We start from the raw sequence: 18,102 nt of genomic DNA on the forward strand, positions 1-18,102 counted from the left end.
TGACTGTATAGGTCAAACTGGGCGATGCATTAATGATCGCTTGCGTGAACACCGAAACCATTTGAACAACAAGAAAAAAGAGGGGTGGTTGGCTAATCATTGTAACACTCATGGATGTGAACCTATCTATCGAGGTTGCCATATAGTCGCGAGAAACAAGACTAAACTAACAAGGGAAATAATCGAAGCAGAAGAGATATGTAGCCATCAAGATGCGTGTGTAAGCACAACTTCTGTATCTTTAACTGAAAAGGAACTGATCTTCCTCAGAACTGGTGCGCCCAGAACGGTGACACGTGTGCAATGAAGGTGGTTTCTTCTTTGTTCCTTTTCTTCAATAAACGTAGTTGGAAGTTAGTCCTGAAGTTAGAAGTCCTGTCTGTTTCTCCATTCTTCGTCCGTGTTCCTTGTGCTCTCAGCTCAGATATCAGAGAAGGGGTGCATTACCATATTTTCAGGCATATAAATGCACCTATGTATAACACGTACGTCGAGAAGCAGCAGAATTTGGGAAATGTCTAACGTATAATGTGCATCGATGCATAATACCCACCACAAGGGTGAAATGAAGGGTAAGGGTGAAGGGTAAGGGTGAATGTACCAGCAATGATAGGTGCACCTTAAACTCTACATCACCGTTAGTGTCTAAAGTAGTCAAAGCCACTGCATCGAGTGTAAGCAATTTTTATTACATCTGTTGCGAACATAGTGTTTACTCGAAGCCATCAAAGTCCGATTCAATGGAGTTGCTGTCGAAGTAGAATTCGGAAACATACTCCTCCTCAACAATGCTGGCTTTTTCTTTTTTTGCCATATTTCCCCAATGTGTCAGTTCGGTGAACGATTTACGCAAATGTCAAGCGGATGGGGTCTGCTTATAGTTCGCATGGCATCTTCTTAGGCACGGCTGTTCAAGGAAAAACTGATGTATAACGCGGACCAGTTGATAACATCTACTGCTTTTTCGGGACAGTTTCTGCGACGTATAACTTGTGCATTATACGCTGGAAAATGCAGTAATTACAGTAATGATTCCATTTCGCTCCAAAATATATGAATCGGTGCCCTGGAACCGACAAACAAACAGGAATCAATCGTCACTGCTTGAATCACAATCACAATTCGCAATCTTTGCATCCAAGGTCATCTTCTGCAATTGTCCACCGCTGATTAGATTTTGGTTGCCTCTCACAATAATACTGAGAAATATCACGCTCCACTCCAGAACTAGTTGCAGCCACCTCACTTTCTCAATTTCCGTGACTGTGTTCCCCGGTATCCATGTGCTTTGTATGCAGTCCCTGGACATTCTCTCTGGAAGGTTTGTTAGCAGAAACGCCCAGCAGTTGGTTGGCCCATGCATCAACGTTGGTTCTTCCGGTATTACCTCAAATTCGATATGACGCTCACTGCACATCTCTTGTACCAGCGCATCTAAGTACCCTACAAACTGTCTTCAACTGCAGAGAAACCAAAAGCACCGTGTAAAACAAAAGCCACGCATGCATGTGTGTGGCAGTTGGAACCAACCACCCCACTGCAAGGCTTTGCTCAATCATCTTTCTCAATCCCAGAAACATGCCAGACAGCTGGGCTGTGGTGGATAGCACCACGCGAGCCGAGCCGAGAATGCCGCTATAGTAGCAGCGTGTGAAGCATGCAGGAAAAATAGAGTTCAGGTCTTCACAAGTTTGGATTGTGCTAAATACGCAAGATCATGTCAGCTATGCGAGTAAATATGGTATGGCATGGAATATGGCAAGTATGTACATATGGAAATACGGAGGGCCAGGGATATTCCCAGGATTCTCATCTCGGGGGGGGTGTTGTAAGTGTTGCCATGTCAGTCATTTTTCCACTTCATGTCCATTTCCTTGAAGAACATTTTGCAGGCATGGATAGTCGGCTGAAAAACCAGTTAATCTGCCATCTTAACAGCTTGCAAACTTGTTTAACTAACTAGTGTCACCATAGATAGAAGCAAGAGCCTCAGGTCTGGATCTGCTGACATCTTGAACAGGGGCTGTTAAACAGAAGAGCAGTCTCTGTGAAATATTTGGCAGTTCCTGACTAGAGGATTCTGCTTTGATCCGCCTTTGCCATCTCACTCGATTTTCTACATGTAGTGTTACCATAGAGCAACATAAAGTCACAAACATATATGTAGTATGTGGTCACTGTCATGATCATAGTGACAAAAAAACACTCCTGTTGTCTCAACATCACACCAGCAGTTTGGTGCGGAGCCACCACAGGCTTGCTGCCTTGTGTGTTGCTGACATTTCAGAATGTTTTTCAAAATTGAAATTGTGCAGTGATGAGACACAGCTAAAATGTTGCACGTTATTGGCATTAACAAATAAATCTGGGTTTCAAGCAATCTGCAATCTAATTTCCATGTTTCTTTAAGTACACTGACCTATAGACTGCATGAATCCTATCATGGAGCAATGCAACTGTCATGTATTCACTGCCAGTCTAACTAGCAGAGCACAGATTTTCATGCAAATGCATGTTTTTTTTTATGGATATGACTTCATGTCTTGACGGTGAAAAATCGTTTTTGGTTTTGGTTTGGGGCTCTTTAGAAAGGTTCTATGGTGCACATAAATGCATGTCTGGCCCATTATGACATATTTTGAATGAAAATGCATGCATAGTGCATATTTTACCACATTTTCGTATGGCCTGGTGCGAGATCGAGCTTTCGTCATCTTTGGGGAAGGCTTATTCTTTTGGTCCTCTTTCGAGAAAATTCCAGTCAGAATCGAATATTTTCCAGTTTCTAAGGGGTGTGGTGTTCAGCTTCCACCTTACAGCTCGGTGCTCAATGGTCGCGCCCTTGCTTGGCGTCAGAGTATGTTTGTGGTGCGCAGAGCCGTAGCGAGGCAAGTTTGCGCCCAGGGCAGGGTAAATCAGAAGCGCCCCCCCTCTCCCACTGCCGTCAGAAGCCATGTAAACAAAGAAATGAAAGCGCTCATTTGCACTGCAGAGATCGTTGATTCAAATTTTCTTAATTCCCGTTTTATCCTGTCCAACCAACCTGCCAGGGCCTGCCGTTTGGCGCCGGGGCGGCTGCCCCTCTAGCCCCCCGTCGCTACGGCTCTGGAGGTGCGTGTGTGGTCGATAAGCCGTACTTCTCCTTTGCCGCTTTCTTTACCGTTATGAAGACTGACTGCGTTCACATTTTAATCTGCGGTGCAAAGCCTTCAGCTGCATGGTTTATACCTGTTATGCAAGTTTTCTTTCTTGTGTGCTCCTAAGGATTTTAATGTGTCAACTGTAAAATGCTGGAAATTAGTCAAATGTGCATTCAACGCACTGCTCTCATACCAAGAACATGGAAAAATGTTGCATTTATTCAGGCTTTTTGCTGCATATTTTGGAGATTTTTGATGCATAGTTGCATGCATATTTCAGGAATTTTTAGTGCATATTTATCCGCGCTGTAGTAATCAGTGTTCAGCAAGACCAAAAGTACCTTTACAGTATTGTTAAAGGTCATGTATAGATTTTGTAAAGATAAAACTTAACTGGAGAGAAGAGAGTGAGGAAAAAGGACATTGTTTCTTGGAGACATCACGTCAAGTGTTTTGGCTAAGTGTTGTAATCTGATGTTGAAACACATCATACCTGTAGATGTTCAACTGATGTACAGGCAGAGCACTGTTTCATTGAATTTTTACTGCAACATAGTGCTATGATGTTCTCTAACCTGGTTTATTATGTTACAGAAGCACTCCATAGGGTTCTGGTAGAAACAGTGCATGCATTCGACCCACTTCCACCTTTTCCTGCATCCATCATGGATGGCTATGCTGTCTTGGGTGAGCATTCAACGAAGGAGGAGTAAAGATCTCAGAGCCTTATATTTGCAGCCTCAGATGGATCAGGTCCACGGCTGGTGATGGATGCGGTCAGTGCTGGAGATGATGTATGTACATGGTCTGACCAAATTGGCCAAGGCTACAAGTGTTAGAGTCGAGCAACGTGTGATGAATGTACCTGAAGTGTGCATGTGTGTGTGTGTATGTGCATGTGCGTGCATGTGTGTGTGTGGGGTGGGGGGTGGAATATGTTTATTATATAAAAAAATAGCAGGGAAAGGTTAGCCACCGCTACGGCGGCTTGCTATTCCCAGGAAAGAGAAAAAGGAAAAAAGGAAGGGAAAGACAAATAAAAATAAAACAAAGAAAAAGAAAAAGAAAAGCAAACAGGGGATAGTATGGGGGGGGGGGGGGGGACTGACAGCATATGGTCTGCTAGTATTGAGAGGTTGGCCCATATTTACTTACGCATAAATATACATAAAAATAGTGTACAGTATAGATACACTGTACGGCACATGTACTGTATTGGCAGTTAGGGATGATGAATTTGCACTATCACCCTCCATTCTACAAATAAGGTGTCATTATTTTGGAACACCTTCACAAGGAAAAAGAAAAGCTTTGAGTAACTGTTTCCCCTTTTCAGCCTACATCCAGGGTGTGCAGTGGTCAGTGTGTCCGCATCAGCACAGGTGCTCCTGTACCCTACCCATGTGATGCAGTTGTCCCAGTGGAAAATACGGTCCTTCTGCGAGCAAGCCCTGATGTGAGTGGCTGTTCGTTTTCATTTCGTTTAGCCATGCACAGAGATGACGAGTGCTGCCCTGTCTATCTATAAACTCTGATACATAATGTCCATCTGACATAAATTCTATTGAACATATCTTCATGCTTCTCAGCGGTGCTGTGCATTTCTGGAATTGGCACTGGCCATGTAATTGTTTCAATTTGCATGGAATTGGTGGAAAACTGCAGAAACTTGCAAAAACAAATCTTGTGCTCTTCACACTTGCATTATTTATGTTTGGGAGTTTCTCATTTTTGGTGATTAATACAAGTATTAGTACAAGTTTGACTTGGCTTATGCCATCATTAGATAACAGGATAACTTCTCTTTTTTAACTTACCTTTGCCTTACCTCAAAATAGGTTGGAAAGTATAATCACAGAATACAAGAAACCCTATATACATTTGTTCCCGGTTCCAGATTGTTCCCGTTGGCAAGTCCTAGCTCTGTTTCTATCCAAAATAGTGAACTACTTATAACAGAGTGCAGGTTCAGAAGGAACGTTAAATTGCTTCATACAAACAGAACACAGTCAGTACAGGGTTATTTGCCCCCCTTTGTCCTACTAAAGTAACTACTGCTGATCCACACCATACATTCTTAGTGCATTTACATATTGTTAAAGTGGTTTTCCTGGCCCATTTTAGATGGCTGTACAAACCTTTACCTCAAGCATGTTGTAGCTTGTCACAACCACAGTTAAAGCCCCTAGCTTTCTGCGGTGGAAAATTTACTTTTCCGCGAAGTGGGATGTACAAAACCTCGGGATTCCGCAAGCAAAAGCAAACAAAAAAAGTGCAGCATAATTCTCCCAAGATCGTATAACCGACTCATCCCGCACGCTTTTCCAGCCTTTTGTAACTTTTCAGTGCACAAAGAAAGTTAGACTAAACTTTCTAAATCACTCTCCAGGCATTGCTTTTGTTACATTTCCTTTCGTTCTGGCACATTCAGACGTGTATGTGCCAGCATTATTAGTGGTGTCACAAGCATTGCAGTCGCGACTGGTCATATTTAACCCACGAAAAGGTCGAAGATTGATTGAAATTCTTACACAATTCTGTAGGATATTGAATATTCCGCAAAAAACTGCAGATTCCGTGGGAAACAGCACATTCCACGAGACCCTGCGAATTCCGCGAAATAAAATTTTGCGGAATCTCATATTCGTGGAGAACTAGGGGCTCTAACCATAGTGAGTGAAGCATTTTAGGTTGTTTTAAGCACCAGTACGCTATTGGTACTAGTTGCAAGCCAGTCATTGGCTATTCTGTACATTTGCCACGCCAATATTATGCATTTGCAAGCACTTTTTATTTCTTGCTTCGTGTTTTTCATAGATGTTTGCCAATGCCAGATGATACCCGGTGCAACTGAGATATTGTGAACATGAACGAGCCCTACATTAAACAGCGATGTAAAAAAGAGGCGGGGGAGAATGTGCAAAATACAGTCGAGCCCGTTTATTACGATAGAACTTTAACTCCGATATTGCGATCGAATTGCTGGTACCCGTCAGCTCACCCATTGAACTACATGTAAACAAAACGTCGATATAACGATCGCCGCGAAAGCGCTTGCTCGCATGTAGCAATCGGAAATCTCCCAGCGGCTGGTAAAACGAGTGCAAAATAAAATGCAAGATTGCACCATTTCACTGAAAACAAATTACATCGGCATTTTCACGAGCCTTCGCCTCCGTGCGCGCTAAAGTGAGAACGCAGTGCGTTTATCCGCGCATGACTGCCAGGGATTAGATGCGTAACGTCGAAAGGGCTGAAGGGGCTTGCGCGAAGTAGAGAACGTTGTTCCCTCTCCACATCGTTCTCTCGTCTTCAAGCTTTTTTTCTTGCTTTGCTGCGTGCTCGCTACGATAGTGTCCGCGGTTCCGGGACGCTTTTTGACCAGGGAAGACGCGTGGCTCGACCCGACGTTGCATGCGCTCTACGGGTTTCGTACTGGTGCAAAACCGCGTTGTGAAGTACCGCTCCTTCGAAAACGTGTATTGGCAGACAGTTCCCTGTCGCCACCCAAACACGCGTCGACGGATTACCCGTGCCGGAGGCGCATCCCGATGGACCACGCAGTCCCGATCGTGAAAACGGTGATGACTACGGCATCGGATGACGAGCAATGGACGAGGTCGTCGATCTCAAAACGTGCGGCGCCTCACCTTGTTCTTGCTCACCGATATCGGCGATTATGTTATCAAAAGCTTTCGGCACACAGCTGCGTCAATTTAGAGATAACATGCTTCTGCGCTCACAACAAACACGCATATGTTCAGTGGCGTTCTACTTGTGGTGGTCTACTTTATCGTTTACGCAAACCCGAGCAGCAATTTCTCGACAGCTCGTTTTTAACGATACTCTGATATAACGATTAGATTTCACGTTCCCGTCAATATCGTTATAAACGGGCTCGACTATATGTGTTCGAGATACTAGAGGGTAAGAGCGCGAACTTTGCACAAAGACTATGAACATTGCGCATCGTTTCTATGCTGAGGAACACCCTTAATCATGAGAAGAAAATGTCCTTTTTGAAAAGACATTTCTGGTTGATATTTGAACTGTCAGTATCTGTTTTGCTTTCCAGGGATCACAAGAGATAGAAATTGAGGTGCTCAAAGCTGCTACTGTGGGCCAGGATATCCGGTACAGTGTTAAGAGGGTATTATGATGGCTACAATATTGAGAACAGGAGATTTCAGTGCAGTGGGCTCAGACATAGAAAAAGGGCAGGTGGTTCTGGAACAGGGTCATCTGCTGGAAGCACCAGAGCTGGGGCTACTGGCAGCAGTTGGACAGCTACGGGTACCGGTTCACGTCTTGCCAAAAGTGGCCCTTCTCTCCACAGGAAATGAGGTATGCTGAAAAGCATATTGCTGTACTCCCGAAACAATCTGCTTTTTCATGATTACCTGTACAGTTATGTTTTGCACAGATGGTGCAGTGACATACTACTATGTCACCTGCTCAGTTATTTGTACATATAGTAGGGCTTCTAAAATTTAGCCACGCAAATTACAAAGTATGGCACAAAGGACGTAATTTGATATGTGACATGGGTCAGTCAGTTACAACTGTGGTAAAAAAAATGAACAGCACTGCCACTTCAGTTGTGTAATGGTCAAAGTGACTGGAAATCCTCTTCGCTTAGTTTGTGACTTGGTGCTGACCCTGCAGCCCCATCTCTACGTTGTACTAGTGAATGGAGTTCATTGTTACTGTCATTACTTTTTATAATGTCTTTGCCAGGTAGTTCCACCAGGCAAAAGTCTTGAGCCTGGACAAATCCGTGACAGCAACAAGACCACCTTGTTGGCGCTGCTTCGTGCGAATGGCTTTGCTTCAGTGGACGCAGGAATTGCACATGACAAGTAAGGCACACAGACCCCGTACATTGTTTTTGTGCTGTGAGATCTGCACATGCTTGTTTGGTTGCTGAAATTGTTTTCTTGCGCACAAAATATTTGTCATAGTCGCAGTGACACAAGAACAAAGCTTCAAGAAGCATTAGATGCTGCTGATGTGGTTATTTCATCTGGAGGGGTTTCTATGGGAGAGAAGGTAAGCAACAAAAAAAGAGGTACTCTATCTGACGTGATATATCCTTTCAAGGACTACCTCAAAGATGTCCTCCTGGAGGACTTTGCGGCCACCATACACTTTGGAAGAGTTTGTATGAAACCAGGGTAAGCCCTTTTAACCTTGAGTATATGGTCTGTGCGAAATTGTTTTCTCTCCTTTGGTAGGAAGCCCACCACATTTGCCACACTGACCCATAGGAATAAGAAAAAGCTGGTGTTTGCCTTGCCAGGAAATCCAGTGTCCTGCGCAACAACTTGTCATCTCTTTGTTTTGCCAGCACTGAGGAAAATGGCTGGGCATAGGAGACCTTTCCCTAGTGTTGCAAAAGCAAAGGTACCATACATGCCTTTGTCTGGGGTAGCTCTAGGGGTATAAATGCATTAGTATGTTTGTTCACAGCTTCACACATAACTGCTAGAGCAAGACATTCATTGTTGATGATTGCATCATTTTGTGTGCATATATGCTACTTGTGTTTGGTGCAATTCTAATCCTAATTAAAGTTATATGTAGCAGTCTACCATTATATTTAGGGCCCTCAGTTTTCGAATTTTATTTTTTATGAAAATCGGGGGGGTAAATATCGGGTTGAAAATCAGGACCTGCCAAACAGGGTAAAATCGGGTGATATACTGAGAAGTGATGTATTTTCAGGTGAAAAAAAAAAAAAAAATGTGTTGAAATCAATTTATAATTGGGGGTTTACATCGCGAGACAACTGAGATCATGAGCGACGCCACAGCGGTCGGTCTGTGGAGTGTTGAAATTAAATGAAAGAATATTTATTAAGAAACTGGTTGATAATTCACTGTATAACCACTAAGGCTTGTACTGGCCCCTGTTTATAGAAAGAATAAGTTGCATGTTCAGTAAAGTGTCATCCATCGATGAGCGTTGAGAGCATGCTCGTGCTCGCGTTGGTATGCCTCGTATATCGTTGGCTGTTGCTATATCCTCTTTACTACTCCGCGTACTTTGCTGATACAAGATACTCCCTACAAGATTTGAAATTTGGCTTCACCTAACACTTCCGTGTATTGCGGGCAAACCCACTTCAAGGAACGCCGAGCTTTGCTTAACTCTTTGTTTCTTTGCTGTTTAGCATGATTTTTCCTGATTCCTTTGCTATTTTTGGTAACAGCACAAGAAAGGGTCTCGTCGACATCCACGGAAAGCACTAACAGTACAAAAATCCAACACTGAAGTTTTCAACTTACTTATTGACACAAGCTTTCATGTAGCAGACTACATTTCTTCGGGTGTGAAAAACACAGGGCATTTTTGGTACGAAACCAGGGCATTACTCTGGTTGGCGTTGCCAATGTGCAAGGCAGCTTCACCTCATCATTGAAATGGATTTTGAGGGACAAGGGAAGCTGTCATGACCCCATTAATCTAACTTATCACTGAACTAACCAAGTTGATGATGTCTTAGGTTAGTTTAGTGAGAGTTTCTGTATTTTGTTTAGTGAAGTTAGGTTAGATTAATAGGGCCATGGCCGCTTCGATAATGAAGTTGGGAGTGCGAGGCAAGCTGCTACAGCCGCACTAATCTAACCTAATATATCACTAAACAAAGTGTATGATGTCATAGGTTAAAGATGGCTTTCCCGTAACACAAATAAATGAATCGAAAAGTTCCGCTAAATCTACAAACGTACACTTAAAGCAACACCAAGCATTCGTTGAAGTGGGCTTGACAGCAATACACGAAAGTGTTAGGTGAAGCCAACATTCAAATGGTGACGCCTACCAAAGGAACATTTTTCACGCTAGAAATCGGACCTGCATGCCAGCGTCCACAAATCCAAACCCGACATGTTTTGTTTACTTCACCAGTAAGACGCGGCGCTGTCGGGAGCGGTCGCGCGATTGCCGTAGTTCTCGCGTGTGCGGCTCAAGTCCTTGGTTTGCACTTTCGCAAGCCCGGTTTACGGGTTTTATCGGGTTAAACCCGAACTATTTTTATGTAAATCGGGGGTAAAAACGGTCTTTATCGGGTTTTACCCGAAAACTGAGGGCTCTAATTATATTTAGCTGTACGGCTACGTTATTTGCTATGAGGACTCAAAAATACAAGCTGAAGGGTAACACATATTCTTGATTGTAATTTGGCTCCAGCATTGAAAGGAAGAGCATCTGAAAGGAGGAAAACACTAAAATTGCTAATTTTACTGGTTTACTAAATTACTACTTACTGACTTACTTTGTTAGTTTTAACTGCCAAAATACTAAAATACACCAAGATGGCAACTTTTAAAAATGGTGCTGTGTAATAACTAAATACATTTTGCTGCTAGCACATAAGGATTATCACACTTTTTAAAGTTCCTCCCCTTGGCAACACAATGTGAGGTGTCGGCAGCTGACATGTGTGTCCATGACTTCCCAGAAAATTTGACTGTCTACAGTGTTTTCTGTCTGTCTTTCATGTCTGTTTCTAACACTGTGTTGGCATAAGTTACTAAATCACACCATGTCATCATTTCCAAGCATAGTGCTAAGCAGCAATCTGCCTTTGAAACTGATGTCATTTTAGTGGCTTCGTACCATTTCTGCCTTGTGGTGATCAGAATTGAGATTAGAGGTCCAGTACATGTGCAAACGTGTGTAACACTTACACTTAATACTGCTTCTTTCTTTTGATTCTTGATTCTTTCTTGAATCACGTAACGATTCTTTCAAGCTTTGACATATTCAGCAGTAATTTTTGTGTGGGCACCGGTGATTGGCTTTTGCTACTATCAAAGTAGTTTAGCTAAACTACCTCTTTAGAAAGAAATTAATACTACTAACTAACTCCATTTTAAAAGGACACCTGTAACTAACTAGCGGTTTCAACTACCTCTGCAATTACATTATCATGCCATGTGGAACATAATTATTTTCCATTAGGTAGTTGCAGCTATCATATAACTACATAAAATAATTTAATTACTACAGGTTTTCCCATCCATTTTAGTCCAAGTGCCATCTGAATTAGTCTATGTGCCATCTGAAATAATCCAAGCACCATTCAATTTAATCTGGGCACCATCTGAAAAAATCGAGACGCTATTCAATTGAATCCGGGTGCCATCTGAATTAATCCATGGTCATTAAGCGCTATAACCATGTGTTCACACGAGGGACATCCTCGCAGAATATTCTACAGACATGTAGTGGAAGGAAGAGTAGAATAAACATGTGCACTAAATTCATGCAAATTTGTGTGAAAAAAACTTCCCGTATCCTAAATTCGGGGAGAAATCAGGCTCAGTTACTCAACCTAACTGTACTGGTTTGGTACAAACAGTGATGTAACTGCATTTGCTGCCTAACAGGTAAGCTAGTGCATTCCTACAGACATCCCAGTGAGGGCAATTTTCTGGTTAAAAATCAGGTTTCACCCTAAAGAGGCAACCATCAATACGGGGTGCAAATTCGGGGAAGAATCAGGTTAAACCCTAAAACTTCAGGCTCTACATATATATCACAGAGTGATATCACTCATTCACATACGGGTTCTCACTACTTAAATTCATTTTGGATTTGAGGGGCTTCTAGAAGGCGCATAGATCAAAGACCTCGTGCCCAAGAGCATGTTAATTGTTGCACAGTCTGCCACAGCCAAAAACGAAACATTTATGGAAGGGGCTGTAATAGGTGCTCAAAATCCTTCACCATTTGGTCTCCTCTAGCTGTCACATGGCGTAGCATTGGACCCAAGGCCTGAATATCATCGTGCCATGCTCACCTGGTCTGCCAGTCCCCTTCCGGTGGCATCAAGCACAGGCAATCAGAGGAGCAGCAGGCTTCTCAGCTTTGTTGGGTGCAATGCACTGCTAGCACTACCAGCTTGCACTACAGATTGCTCTCACTTGGAAGCTGGTTCAGTGGTGGAGGCTCTCTTGCTCTCAACATAGATGTTAAGGGCTACTATCACAGTCGGAATTACCTGGCCATTAATCTGGTTGGGGAGTCTTTGTCCTGATGGAATATTTTAAGGCATGGCACTAAGGTTAAAAATAAATAATCTGTGTTTCACTTCTGTTGACAAATGGCATGTCATAATAAGGACAACAAAACATTTCAACTGTAGTCTGTTGTATTCAAAATAGTAATGTACACAATTCAGATATCCTTCCATGTGCATGGTTATCTAAAAGGGAGAGACCAGAAACGAATTGTGTGCTAGCCCAATGCATAGCTTTGATAGTGCAAAATTACACTGTGTATAACTGAGCAATAATAAATACCAAGCATCCACTTTTCTTTTAAACATAATGCCACAGTAATGGCAATCAGCATTTACATATGTACACTAATAAATGAGGCTTAAAGATTAGTTGTAGGGTATTTGCACTGTGTTGGCAATCAAAGATTTCTTATGGGGCCTGCTTCAGATAGGAAACCTCAGGGGCCAACCACTATATCACTTTCTTATGTGTGCCCTCACTTTTGTTCTGAATTGCTTGTAATTGTGTCCCTTTTACCAAACATAGTCGTCAGCTTGTGGCACAGCAACACACTAGATCTGCAAAGGTAACTTACTTGGAGGGTGCTGCTGTTGTCACAAAGATTGTACAGGGCAGTGACTAAGACTCAGTGGCTTCCGTATCCGAGAATAAAGTTACTGGAAAAAGCTGCCTTGCAGACAACAGAAATGTGTGCCACAGCCTCAGATAAGAGACTACATATTGGCTATAGCACCTCTTTGTGGTGGTCGTCTCACATCTTAAATTACTCCATTTTAATGCAAAGGTATGAATGATTTGAAGCTTATTATAAATTTGAAAAGTGCAAAGATGTTGTAGCTAGCTTGTGGACGTCTGATACCGGAAAAGCTGCCATAGGATTCAGAAGAGCTTTTCCTTTCAAGTAAATATTCTCTGCAGTCTTAATCAGTAGCGTCCTTCAGCCACAGGTAATGCCCACATTTACTTGTGTACATGAGCTGAATTTAGGTTTTGAGGAGGTTATGCAACTTTTGTGACTTATTAGCCGCTGTGACTGCCACTGGATGAGCTTTTCGACAGCACTTTCTAGGAGGTTCTCCCGAAGTGTGTTTCTGGATAACATTACTGCAATACTGAAATCAGTCTGACCATTCACACATTCAATCACCCTTCAGAATCAAATATATTTTTTGTATTGTCACAACACTGGTCTCCTTCTTTTGGGTCACCATGCATAGACTCCTGCAAGGCCAGGAGTCTCTTTTGGAAGTGTTACTAGCCCACATCACACACAAAAAGCAAATGCTCAACTGCATTCAGTGCATCATTTGCTGTACACCATAGGTGCCATAAAAGGGCAGCATCAATGTATGTCGATTTGTAAAACTCATAGAACCACAACACTTCAGCCCCTGCACAGAATTGTGTGATGCACCATGCCATGCTATCCATTTATGCGCAGGCTTCACAGTGGCACCTGCCACCTAGTAGTACATCATAATATTGAAATAAAATTTACAGGAATACAACATGGAACAAAGCTACCAGGAGGACAAAATCCTTGTGTTGTTTTACTGAAGGCATTGATAGGTACCTATGTATTTATGGGAAGAGTAATTTTAGAAGTGTTTCATGGGGATGTTTTACAGACATTACGCCTCTGCTCGAGAGAAAGGCTTGTCATGGATGTTCCAGGGTGAGGAGGCCTTGCTTGCTACAGAAATCATAGCGTAGCGTCAGACTAGATACTATAGCATTTTCCTCTCTGTACTGTGGCCATGTGGAGTAGCTGGCAAACATCCACGACATAAATCATTAGCACAATCAAATGTAGACAGGAAGTCAGGACTTGCCAAGCACTTACAAGGAGACGTAGAGGACAGAGGTATCTTGACATTAAACCATTCCGGTGAAAGCTCAATAAAGCTCTGTTGTGTCTCTCTTCCTTTTGTTTGATTGTGCCAACAATTTATATTGTTCAGAGTTCATGAAGCTTGCGGGCATCCTATGCGGGGGGGGTGACGACCTAGTTTAGATGCACTGGGGAACAATTAAATAAGAGTTGAGCTGCTCTTGTAAAACGAACAGATATGTACAATACATATATACCACCAACCACTTCATGCACGTGCCAATCTTGAAGAACCTTTCCAGGTGCAAGTAGCAAAATGCATTCGCCCCTTTCGTGCAATACACAAAAAGACCACCATACTGCTGCCTTTGATCACAACTTACTAGATAGATGCCTACCTTTAAGAGCACTTGTAATCATCAGACTGAGCTGCATTGCAGTTGTACAAATTGAGATATTAATTGCAGCAGCACAAACCTTGCAGGTCGCATTGTTCCAGGAAATTTCACACTGCAGCAGCTGTGAATATGCAGTGGCTGCTTGCATGTAGCAAATGGAAGCCCTCCTTTCATACTCACTTGGAGAAGTAAAATTATCTTTGCTGTGCACATGGCTTTGTGTATTAATCCTCAAATTTTCTCAGTCACCAATCCATTCACAAAGCTGCAGGCAAACATCTACTAGGACCAAAGGCTGAGATGCACATTGTGTGTGTGTGTCTGCCATGTTTTCCTACTAATAGCTGTGTGCTACAGATCAATAGGCCCAAAAAGCGGAACGGATTGTTGATGGCAGCATAAATTTAAAATTGTGGGGCATTTGCATCTTCAAAGTAGCAGTATCGCATGTATCCACAGTAGGTTAGCCAGCCTATCGCCTCACACCGATGGTGTAAGCAAAACCGCAGCACCATAAGTGGAAGAAATTTGTGCGGCTTTTATTACCCGTTACCTAATAGTAGTCTTATTATTATATTAATTAGTAGGTTGTGATCAATTATTTGCAGGCAGTAGCACCAGCTCCTTATGTGGTAACAGCTTTGTTATATACCTGTTTTAAGATAATATGCACTGCATCTTGTACAACACCGTGTACATAGTAATTGTAATGGACCACTTTTACACAGCAAAGCATGCCTACAGATGCACAGTCCCAAACCCGGCTGTTGGGTACTATGAGCTTCCATGTAGTTCATTCAAACTTTCTCGATTATTCAATACAAATACCGTGAGATACCTACAACTGTTTTTCTTGTTGCTTTTTTCTGACACTTAGCTTTCTCAATCACGCTGTCTGTCCTTCTCTGTGTGTTGTAAAAATCATTTCAGTGGTAGATGTGTGTCATCATACACATAATCACATTGTCAAGTCATAATTGATATAAGCACATCAACTAAGCATAGGAGGAAAGCACATGATAAATAAAGGTGAAAAAAAATAACCTTAAAAAAATAATTCCAATAGCTGTCTTCAGTGCTAGCCACCTGTACTAGGAGAAATGAAGCAGGCACAATTATCTGAGCCGCATAAAATATGACATCTCCTTGTGCCTTTGAACTAAAAGTCTACTAAATACTTGTAAAGTCCCCTAGATACTGTTATCAACTGGACGGGATCAACCAAATGGGAAACACCAGACAATTCACTTCATCCCCAACTGCTATAATGATGATTGTGTACATAACGTGGCGCAATGCTTCTCATCTGGCACTGCAACTTTCTCCTAATACAGTTGGCTTTGGCATTGCTAATGCTCCTGGAAGACCGCCTTTGGTACAACAAACTAATTTTAAAAGTGAGCAAACCTCAATGTAAATATAACTATCATGCTTGCTCTTTTGTCTTTTGTGTGTGACAAATTCGTTATGCTGTACAATGGGGGCTTTGATGGACCTGACACTCGAGCATTGATTCGGACAACTTGAAACAAACAAAAACGGAAGGAGAAGAGAAAAGGGGGCAAATGCACAGAAGTGGACCTCGCATATCCTAAGAACTGCTCCAATACATCTAGCGATCTTTGGCAAAAAGAGTCTAGAAGTTCATCACCCTTTGTTTGTGTGTTGCCTCAGTGAGGCAACTACTACCTATACAGTGCAAAGGGTCACACATCCACATAGAAGAAGCCGCCCGATGTCTTCTTTGTAACGGGGACCACTTCACCGGAAGGTTCATTTGCAGCGAGAGAGTTGAGCACTGCGGCAGAAAAAAAAAAGTTATTCAGTTATGCTATATCACACCACAAATCAATATCACTATTTAAAGGGCACTTCCAAATGCCTCATGATGCCACATGCACAAAAATTGTACAGTCCAATCTGATGAATTTTTACTGCGGCAGCTGTTATGTGCAGACCTACTGCTAGTTCCATGACCTGCGTGGTCCATGGCGAAAGTTGCAATGCAAAAGAAAAGCGGATTGGGTGAGGGCACATGGAGAGGAGGCCATCACGATGCTGGAATTCATGTTGATGGCTTCAAGTACTGCACTGGGGCACACCGCAATGACAACACCTGCGCTCCTGTGTAACCGCTACACCACTCGAAGTGATCGTCGGTGAAGATGATATCGGAAAGATTTGTGAAGAGCAGATGCGCAGTGGATTCGTGATAGTCGTGTGTTATTTCTTGTCTCTTGCCATGACGAAAGTGTTTTGTTTAATAAGGACAGATTTTTTATAAAAATGCCATTAGAGCAATGTCAATTTCCTTTTTGCAGTTGAGTTCTACGGCCAGGCTGACATCCTCTCTGAGTGTATGAAGTATGTATGTATGAAGTATGTGTAGAAGAAAGTATGGAACTACAAGATGAATAATTACCATATTTTTCAGTGTATAACGCGCGTTATACAGTAAAAAAGTGTTCTGAAGAGGTCCTGCGAGTTATCTAACGGCGCGCGTTGTACGCGGAAATATTTTCCTGCAGAGTTTCTTCTCAGGTCGGTGACGTACAAATTCCAGAATCTTCCAGAGTGTTGTGGCTTTCACCCATATCTCTTAAGGTCAGTTGATAAAACGGGCAAAAGGGCACTGGAGTTCATAAAATGTTAATGATGCTGCATAAGGATGCTATTCAGCAGTCAATAATCTTGAATTCATTTCAGAAGAACGATGTGATTGAGAAGGGACGTGAAACAGAAAGCAGAGAGGAGACTGACGTATACTATGACAGCGACGCTGTTGCATCGGGGTTTAACGGATTTGACTAAATGTGTTTCAAATAAAGAATATGCATATATGATACGTATACCGCTTTGGTTTATTGTGTATACTGGTGGCAGTACAGAAGCTTGTAGCACCATTGCGGTGCGCGTTATACATGGAACGTTTTTCAAATTTGGCCCGTTTTTAGGGGTGCGCGTTATACACCGGAAAATACGGTACCTAAAATTCATTAATGAACTCTTTAATTAGAAAATTTCAGGCATAGGTGAGATAGCAGAATGGGAGACAATCTACGTTGAAAGCCATTCTAACCTCTAAGAATCCAGAAAAAAGCACGTGCAGTGAAATATCCACCAATTAATTTCTGTATGCAAATAAGCCAAAACTGAAAAAGAGAGCCTGAGAAGAGCATCATCTTCACCGACGGAGGCTTATCTGGTCATCATCTGGTCATCAGATCGGCACCTAGTCCAATCATCTCCACCGCTCCAAATCACATGGCCCTCTGACGTGAAATGTGTGCTGTATTCCCTGCGTTGCTTTTCGCCGTGGTTTCGGCTAATTTGCATATCAAAATTCGGGAATGGATATTTTAACGCACGTGCGTGTTTCAGGATTTTTTAAAATGTGGAATGGATTTCAACTACGATGGTCTCTCATTCTCCTATCTTACTTTTGCCCGAAATTCCCCTAATCAGAGAGTTAATTAATGAAATTTAGGTAATTAGTGATCTTGTAGTTGCATGCTTTCTTCGAGAGGATGTCAGCCTGGCCATAGAACTCAACTGCAAAAATGAAATTCACATTTCTCTAATAGCCTTTTGAAAAAAAATTTGTCCTGATAAGAAAAAAATAAAAATAAAAATAAAACACCCTGTATAGTCTACCCATTCACACCTTACTGCAGAGCAGTGAAGCAGTAGAGTCAAGTATCCTT

At 42.3% G+C, this 18,102-nt stretch overlaps 2 protein-coding genes across 7 annotated transcripts in view; one reads left to right on the forward strand and one right to left on the reverse strand.

Moving 5' to 3' along the window:
• Positions 1-12,236, forward strand: part of LOC135396612 (gephyrin-like) — a 29,889-nt gene extending 17,653 nt beyond the window's left edge. For 2 of the 3 annotated variants that reach the window (XM_064627666.1, XM_064627665.1), the window contains 10 exons: positions 3,735-3,827; positions 3,879-3,934; positions 4,477-4,596; positions 7,216-7,274; positions 7,331-7,484; positions 7,878-7,999; positions 8,102-8,189; positions 8,241-8,314; positions 8,375-8,543; positions 11,891-12,236. In XM_064627666.1, the coding sequence (XP_064483736.1) occupies positions 3,735-3,827; positions 3,879-3,934; positions 4,477-4,596; positions 7,216-7,274; positions 7,331-7,484; positions 7,878-7,999; positions 8,102-8,189; positions 8,241-8,314; positions 8,375-8,543; positions 11,891-12,115 (1,160 nt within the window). In that variant the 3' untranslated portion in view covers positions 12,116-12,236. The remainder of the gene's footprint in view (positions 1-3,734; positions 3,828-3,878; positions 3,935-4,476; positions 4,597-7,215; positions 7,275-7,330; positions 7,485-7,877; positions 8,000-8,101; positions 8,190-8,240; positions 8,315-8,374; positions 8,544-11,890) is intronic. The other variant, XM_064627667.1, reaches the window with a different exon arrangement.
• Positions 12,237-13,312: 1,076 nt separating this feature from the next.
• LOC135396611 (centrosomal protein of 170 kDa protein B-like) overlaps positions 13,313-18,102 on the reverse strand; it is a 71,889-nt gene continuing 67,099 nt past the window's right edge. For all 4 annotated transcript variants that reach the window (XM_064627661.1, XM_064627662.1, XM_064627663.1 and 1 more), the window contains exon 17: positions 13,313-16,196. In XM_064627661.1, the coding sequence (XP_064483731.1) occupies positions 16,105-16,196 (92 nt within the window). In that variant the 3' untranslated portion in view covers positions 13,313-16,104. The remainder of the gene's footprint in view (positions 16,197-18,102) is intronic.

This window comes from Ornithodoros turicata, chromosome 6, assembly GCF_037126465.1.
Source record: "Ornithodoros turicata isolate Travis chromosome 6, ASM3712646v1, whole genome shotgun sequence".
NCBI classification, from domain to species: Eukaryota; Metazoa; Arthropoda; class Arachnida; order Ixodida; family Argasidae; genus Ornithodoros; species Ornithodoros turicata.